Consider the following 8,409-nt stretch of genomic DNA (forward strand, 5'->3'; position numbering starts at 1 on the left):
ACCACAAACTTGACATGAGCCAACAGTGTGACGCGGCAGCTAAAAAAGCCAATGTAATTCTGGGCTGCATGAATAGGAGTATTGCATCTAGATCAAGGGAAGTAATAGTGCCACTGTATTCTGCTCTGGTCAGACCTCACCTGGAGTACTGTGTCCAGTTCTGGGCACCACAGTTCAAGAAGGACACTGACAAACTGGAACGTGTCCAAAGGAGGGCAACCAAAATGGTCAAAGGCCTGGAAACGATGCCTTATGAGGAACGGCTAAGGGAGCTGGGCATGTTTAGCCTGGAGAAGAGGAGGTTAAGGGGTGATATGATAACCATGTTCAAATATATAAAAGGATGTCACATAGAGGAGGGAGAAAGGTTGTTTTCTGCTGCTCCAGAGAAGCGGACACGGAGCAATGGTTCCAAACTACAAGAAAGAAGATTCCACCTAAACATTAGGAAGAACTTCCTGACAGTAAGAGCTGTTTGACAGTGGAATTTGCTGCCAAGGAGTGTGGTGGAGTCTCCTTCTTTGGAGGTCTTTAAGCAGAGGCTTGACAACCATATGTCAGGAGTGCTCTGATGGTGTTTCCTGCTTGGCAGGGGGTTGGACTCGATGGCCCTTGTGGTCTCTTCCAACTCTATGATTCTATGAACTTAGTTTAAAGGATTTAATTTTTCATTGCTATTATCATTAGTGCAATGGGTTTTTTTAAAAAATAAATAAATAGTTTTATATAAAAAACATTGATTGTAAGTCACTGTGTGGACAGACATCTTTTGAATGTCAGCATATACTTAAAAAAAAATGAACCATGTGTGTCACCGTGAACTCCTTGGAGAAAAAGGTGGGGTATAACTGCAGAAAACGAGTGAACGATGAGGTAAAATAAAATTATTTTAAGTACATACATAAGTCAACAAACACCCAGTGAGTTCAATGGGACTTACTCACTGATTATATGTGCTTAGGCGTATCTGCCAGCGAAGGAAAAAGCGTTTACACGCATCCAGAGTGAGGGGAGCGACTTCCACACGCCACCCTTCGGCGCCTCTTTCTCCACCTCAACTGAGCACAACCCGCCGCCGCCGCCTCTCTCCCGCTTCCCATAAAACTCCCTCACCCGCCCTAACCGCCGTCACCCGGCAACATCCAATCAGCGCCTCGCCTGGGAAGCGCCAATAAGAACGTCCCGCGGCTGGCGTGGACTCGTCCTAGCTCTCCTAGCTCCCTCAAGCCCCGCCCGCCTCTTTTGCCTTAGTCCCCGCCCCCGACCACTCCCCGCCCCCCTCCGCCTTCTCCCTTCAAAGAACACCACGTCTACAATTGACAACTCACCCGGAAGTTGCTGCTGCCGGAGCCAGGTCACTTCCGGGTCGCCGGCTCCGCTTCGTTCCCCTCCTTTTTTTTTCCTTCGGCCACGCCGCAGGTGGGAACCGGCTTACATCCGGCTCCCTTGGCAGGTGAGGTTGGGGTGCGACTCCCACCCTCGCTAGGCCTCGCCCGACGCTTTGGTCTCACTTTCCTTTCTCGCTTCTCGCTTTTCAGTTCACCCTTCCGCGCTTGCGGCCGAGAGATGTTGCTGAGGAGCTGGCAGGGCCCCGGAGCCTCCCTCAGGTTGCCGGCTGCGGCGCTGCTGCTGCTCCTCCTGGGCTGCTCCGTCCGCGCCTCGGAGATCACCTTCGAGTTGCCAGATAACGCCAAGCAGTGCTTCTATGAGGAGATCGTGCAGGGCACCAAGTGTACCCTGGAGTTCCAGGTAAGGGCGCGCCAGACAGGCCCTTGTCTCTTGTCAGAGCTGTTTTTCAGTTGCCTGCCTTTGGGTTATTCTAGAATACAGTGGTACCTCAGGATAAGTACTTAATTCGTTCCTGAGGTCCGTTCTTAACCTGAAACTGTTCTTAACCTGAAGCACCACTTTAGCTAATGGGGCTTCCTGCTGCCGCCACGCCACCGGAGCACAATTTCTGTTCTTATCCTGAAGCAAAGTTCTTAACCTGAAGCACTATTTCTGGGTTAGCGGAGTCTGTAACCTGAAGCGTCTGTAACCGGAAGCATATGTAACCTGAGGTACCACTGTAAGTGCTGTGGTGTAATTAGAGGTAGGCACGCGTGGCGCTGTGGGTTAAACCACAGAGCCTAGGGTTTGCCGATTAGAAGGTTGGCGGTTCGAATCCCTGCGACAGGGTGATCTCCCGTTCCTCGGTCCCTGCTTCTGCCAACCTAGCAGTTCAAAAGTACATCAAAAGTGCAAGTAGATAAATAGGTACCACTCTGGCAGGAAGGTAAACGGCATTTCCGTGCACTGCTCTGGTTCACCAGAAGCGGCTTAGTCATGCTGGCCACATGACCCGGCAGCCGTACGCCAGCTCCTTTGGCCGATAAAGAGAGATGAGCGCCGCAACCCCAGAGTCGTCTGCAACTGGACCTAATGGTCAGGGGTCCCTTTACCTTTACCTAGGCAGGCAATATTGTGATTTAAAATTACACCCTAAAGCAGACACTGAAAAGCCAACGTGGAGTGGGGAGATCTACCTTCTTGTCTTCTTTTTTGCAGCTTTTTATGTTTAGGTTCTTGCATTGGAGGGGAGTGGACTAGATGAGCCTTGGGGACCCTTCCAATTCCACAATTCTGTGTTCCTGGCCGGAGGGGGGTGGGCGAGGCACAAATAGGGAATTCTTCCCTTTCTGCTGCTGCTTGTAAATGCCAACGGGTGGTTAAGGATATCTCTTCCAGTTAACTGTGGTTTGGTTATTTCGGTTCTTGCATTTAACCTTCAAAAGATAATATAAATGTTAACTGATATCTTTCCTTAAGGGAAATGTGATGTTTCAGTATCTCTCGTGTGTCTGTCTGTATCCACTCACCGTTTTATATTGTGCCTAAGATTCTGTTTTATTTCTCTGTGTATGTTAATTTGTGAGTGCTCAGCCCTGAAAGGTAGCTATTAAGCAATTGAAATAAAAAAAGGGGAAGTAATTGAAATAGTCAGATACTGTCTAAGATAACATGTTGAGATGTTTCAAAGTGAAGCTGTGGTTCTCTTGAGAGAAAAGAGAGGTCCAAGTTTATTTAAATGCTTGCATGAGTAAAGGGCATATAACACCAACAGGGACGCGGGTGGCGCTGTGGGTAAAACCTCATTGCCTAGGACTTGCCGATCATATGGTCGGCGGTTCGAATCCCCGCAGCGGGGTAAGCTCCCGTCTTTCGGTCCCAGCTCCTGCCACCTAGCAGTTCGAAAGCACCCCTAAGTGCAAGTAGATAAATAGGTACCGTTTTATAGTGGGAAGGTAAACGGCGTTTCCGTGTGCTGCGCTGGTGCTGGCTCGCCAGAGCAGCTTCGTCACACTGGCCACGTGACCCGGAAGTGTCTTCGGACAGCGCTGGCTCCCGGCCTCTTAAGTGAGATGAGCGCACAACCCTAGAGTCGGACACGACTGGCCCGTACGGGCAGGGGTACCTTTAACACCAACTGCCTGTTGGAGTTTTCAGTGACTCCTTGGATCTCTCTGGTGCAGCTGCATCTGTTCAAAAGTAAACGGTAGCAATTTTTTGGCTTTCAAACCATCAGATCTGGTGTCCTTTAATACTTGCACTATTCTGTGCATAGAAAAGAGAATAATACAACTTATAACTTATTAAATAAGTTAGAGTTAGGTTAAAGGAATGCAGTATAACTTACAGGACTGAAAAATATATACAACTGTTACTCACATGGCCCAGTAAAATGCATCATTTTTTGGGTGTAATCCAATAAGAGCGTATGCGTTCTGGTGTGTTTCACACTTTTGACTACTTTCTGAAAACTAATGGGAAAGATTGCTACCATAAGTTATTTCTTTGTGTGCTGCCAAGGCAGAAACTTTGAAAGAATCAAGGAAGTTCAACATGTATTACTATTCCTGTTTTCTTTTTTAAGAAGCAGAGACATTGGAATATAAAACCTAAAGGCAGATTGCTACATTGCTCCAGCTACCACTTCTCTGTAAAATGGCAATGAGATGGAGCAGTGGACAGCAGAGATCAGTAGTTAGGGGAGCGGTACTTAACCTTTAACCCCACTGCCCCCACTAGTGTTTCAGATTTTTGTTTCCATCTGAACCATGAGAATGAAACCCAGGGGTAGTGTGTCAAATAGTGTTTTCTGTTAAAGATGTTCACCAGGTGCAACCTAAAATGTCAAGCAATACATTTCTTTACCCAGCCTGAATGGTGAATCATCTCATCGTTAAATGGAGACAAAGGGAGCATTCCTTATTATGCAATCTGGCAACGCCAGTTCTGTGAAGCCACAGAACACTAACCTATTTGACAACTTTAGATTGTCATGCTACCTACTTCCTCATTCCTTCCACTCAGCAAGGTGTTGTGCTTCTGCAAATCCCCCCACTGCTGTTTGGGTTGAGCAATTTTAGACCGTTATTCCCATACATCAAATTGACTTTACTGAGAGAATGTTTCAAATAAAGAAGGTTTAGGAGATTGTGTTAAAGCAGTAAAATAGGTACCATCTCACTGGTGTCTTCCACGCATAGCTATGTGGGGAATTAATGTTATAAGTGGTCCCTTTTCTTGGCTCTCTTTATAGCTTAATACTCTTCCCATGCTGGAGCTGAACTGCCTTTAATAATTGTACCTGATGCTAGTGGTTTCCCCTTTCTTATGGAAGGATATTTTGCTAGGAAGGGTGATATGGCTGACTATTCCAAGTACCAGTTTTCTTTGTTCCATAGGTGATCACTGGAGGGCACTATGATGTTGACTGCCGCTTAGAAGATCCAGACGGCGTTGTGCTATACAAAGAGATGAAGAAACAATACGATAGCTTCACCTTTACCGCATCCAGAAATGGGACGTACAAGTTTTGTTTCAGCAACGAGTTTTCTACCTTTACACACAAAACAGTGTACTTCGACTTCCAGATTGGAGATGATCCGCCTCTGTTCCCTAGCGAAAACAGAGTTACTGCACTTACTCAGGTATAAATATAAACTGAGTATAAATATAAAGTTAGACTTTAATTCTCATACCACCAATTAGAATTTTGAGTTTTGCTGCCTTTGGAAGACTTGGGCATTTGTCATAGCTTTACAATGCATTCCTAAGCCCAAGCTATTCAAAAGTAAGTCCTTTTGAATTTAATGGAGCTTATTCCCAGGTAAGTAGTTTTAGAATTCTGCAGCCCTAGTTATTCAACTGCTCCACTACTAAATAGTTGCTGTTTTTTGTCCCAGCAAGAGGGTGAAGAGTTGGACCACTGGGGTAGGAAAGAAATTGCTGCACAATATCAACATACCCTAGTGCTACTCTAGAAATATTTACTGTGAACAATGTAGTCAGCCAGCCTATATGATACAAATAAGTATATGATGTCTTTATTTCCGAAGGCTTTCTGTCTTCACACAAAATCAAAACCTACATATTCAAATGTGGATATGTAATCAGATCAGCAGTAGTTGATAGCTTAACAGCTGAAAACGCTGGCAGCATTAAGATAAAATCAACAGTGTAATTAATTTTGAGTGACGTAAAAATGGAGAACTGATTAAAATGGTTATAGTAAAATAAGCAGGAATGAAAGACAAACAAAATGAACCATGGAAGGAGAAGGAGGGAAGCCGTTGGGATATTTAACAGTATGTAAAATGTTTATTTTGAGATTTATAATTAAAAACTTAATAAAAATAGTTATAAAATAAAATGAAGCTTAATGAGCTGAAAATGCAAAATCCTGTATACCTTTTTCAATAGAGAGTACTCATCAGTCCTCTTTCTTTCTGTATCTAGATGGAGTCAGCATGTGTTTCGATTCATGAAGCTCTAAAATCTGTCATAGATTCCCAGACTCATTTTCGGTTGAGAGAAGCACAAGGCCGCAGCAGAGCAGAAGACTTAAACACACGGGTGGCTTATTGGTCAGTAGGAGAAGCCATCATTCTTCTTGTAGTTAGCATTGGGCAGGTATTTCTTCTCAAAAGCTTCTTCTCAGACAAAAGAACCACCACAACTCGTGTTGGATCATAACTCATGTTGAGAACATGAGTTTGTAAAACCCACTGTTTGTAAAAATATATATGTATATATACTGTTCTTCAAATAATTTCTGGTTACAAAGCAATGAAACATGGGGAACATTTTTAAGTACCTTTGCCCTTCTTAAAGTTGCAAAACACATGCTCCCTAAAAGCTGTGGGAGAAAACAGCTTTTAATGTGTGATATATTGGTTTTCTCCTTCTGCTGATATGTGCTGAGACATCTAAATTAAGGTTGCTTTTTAAAATAAAAATAAAAAACAGCCTTTGAGACTATTTGGTAGGAGCACAGTGCTTTCAAGAAAATTCTTTGAATGATGATTTAGAAGATTGTCCATATTAAAAATGCATGGCAATCAGATTTTTTTCAAGTTTGAAAAGTGGGGGAATATAAAGAAAAACAAATGTGGTTAAATATTGTCTCAGAGCCTTGTACTGCACTGTTGTGATTTGCTATGGAAACTGGTCTCATTTACTTGCAGAACCATTTCTGGGGTGGGGCGGGGGGAAGAATGTGTGTCTTCTTTTACAGTACTAAATTTTAGGCTGAGAATTCCAGGGCAACCAGTTCTCTGTACAATGGAAAAAGCTGTGTGGGTTGTTATTTTTTGAATTTATCTTTTTAAATTAAACAAATGAGGAGACTGTCTTGTAATTCTAGAAGCTGGGTCCTTGAGCTTGTGGAGCTGCTTCATTTTTTTAAAGATCTGAAAGAGAACAGGCTGTGTCACAAATAACCTATAGTCTGTCAGTACCACTTGGAAACAAGAAGAGTAAAGTAAAGTGCACTGGGTTTAATATCTTGTGACTCAAAGCCAGTCTTGTAATCTCTTTACTACTTGGGCAGTCCCATAGGACCACGCTGGCCTAAATGGTTTGCGAATTGTAACCTAAAATAAGTGGCTTATCAAGCAACATATGCACAATGCTGGACATGATTGTATGACACCTGTGAAAGCTTATTACATTTGCCTATTAAAGAATCTAAATAATATTTTTTTTGAAAAACTCTTTCTTCTGGGTGTAATACAGTAATGTGTCGCCTTGTCCTTGCTTCTACCAATTTGGGGTTAGAGGGCTGCATTGAGGTTCATGGGAGTTAGTTGCCACATAGCTGGTATCCTTTGTGTATGCCTAATAGAGAACATCTTGCATACTCCTGTATGTGTGCAAGGTTGCTTGAAACAACAGTAAAATGTGCAATCAAAGTATAAGTAACATTATTACCCCAATCATACAACACATCTATTTGAAAGTAAGCCTAATTGATTTCACCAGAATTTGCTTCCATGTATTTATATTTTCTATTGGAGAATAAGGTTTGTTAGAAAGGATAAAGATACGTGATTCCCAGTGTTTGTAAGCATATGAATACCACTAAGCTCAAAAGCTTACAAGCACAAAAATCTTATCTGTGTCGAATTGCCCTCTTATATAATGTTGACTCCCTCTACTTTACCATTGTAGATGTTAAGATATCAATCTTGGAAAAATACATGACAAAATCTCCTGTCTTTTAATGCTCTGTAAGAACAAAGACTATTGTCTCGAGTTTAAATGCTGATGTGGTATTAAAGGGAGGTGTGGATGTGATCTTAACACTGAGTGGTTCAACATCCAGTTTCTAAGCTTCTTAGTTTGGTTAGTTACTGAAGCTGTTTGAAATGTCTACTTCACTACCACATAGTGTGCGGGTGTAGCTTTTTAGATACAACATTGATTGTGTATTAGTAGCAAGGAAGATCTCAGCGCTGTACTGGTTAAAGTCCTGCAGAAATAACTTGGTGTACAGTGTTTTGTCTCCCACTTGAGCTTGAGTAAAATAAATTTCTTGACTGTACTTGTCTATTTCTTGCATTAAAACTCTACAATACTCTATTTCTGAAGACAGGCATCCTGAATAGAGTTTTCATAATAGAACGCTGACTCATGCTGAAATCCAGCAATTGCTGCGGCTTCCACTGCATGTTAGTGAAGCATATGTAAGAAACCCACACAGTGGAACAAGCAAAGACTGTTGAAAGTAACGCTCGCAGGATCTGGCTGTAAATTGGGTGGAATCTTACAAAAATATATCTGTTGAAAACAAAGTATGATACCCTTGTAAGTATGCCAGCTGGGAGCTTTTCAGCCCCAATTCATTGGTCCAGAAATGAGCCATTTACAACCACCTTGTTAACATGCACGAGATAGGTGAATTTGGATAACCAGTAGTCATCTAAAAATACTATAGTGTTTATAAGCAGTCTATCTCCTGCTCTCTGATGTAACCATGTGGTCTGAGTCTACACATGACTGCTGCCTAATACAGTTGCAGGTGCTCTTACCTAATAATAATTCAGCAGCAGTTGTGCTGCAGTTTCCAGAGCAAATTCAAGGTGA

General features: G+C 42.8%; 1 protein-coding gene across 1 annotated transcript; it reads left to right on the plus strand.

The window, feature by feature from the left end:
* Positions 1-1,307: 1,307 nt before the first annotated feature.
* Positions 1,308-7,867, plus strand: LOC307226833 (transmembrane emp24 domain-containing protein 7-like). The gene is made up of 4 exons (XM_079995924.1): positions 1,308-1,453; positions 1,539-1,749; positions 4,728-4,973; positions 5,782-7,867. The coding sequence occupies exons 2-4, from the start codon at positions 1,567-1,569 to the stop codon at positions 6,016-6,018; spliced, it is 666 nt and encodes a 221-aa protein (XP_079852050.1). The 5' UTR covers positions 1,308-1,453; positions 1,539-1,566; the 3' UTR covers positions 6,019-7,867.
* The last annotated feature ends 542 nt before the right edge of the window (positions 7,868-8,409 follow it).

This window comes from Podarcis cretensis (assembly GCF_951804945.1).
Source record: "Podarcis cretensis genome assembly, chromosome: 11".
Classification (NCBI taxonomy): domain Eukaryota; kingdom Metazoa; phylum Chordata; class Lepidosauria; order Squamata; family Lacertidae; genus Podarcis; species Podarcis cretensis.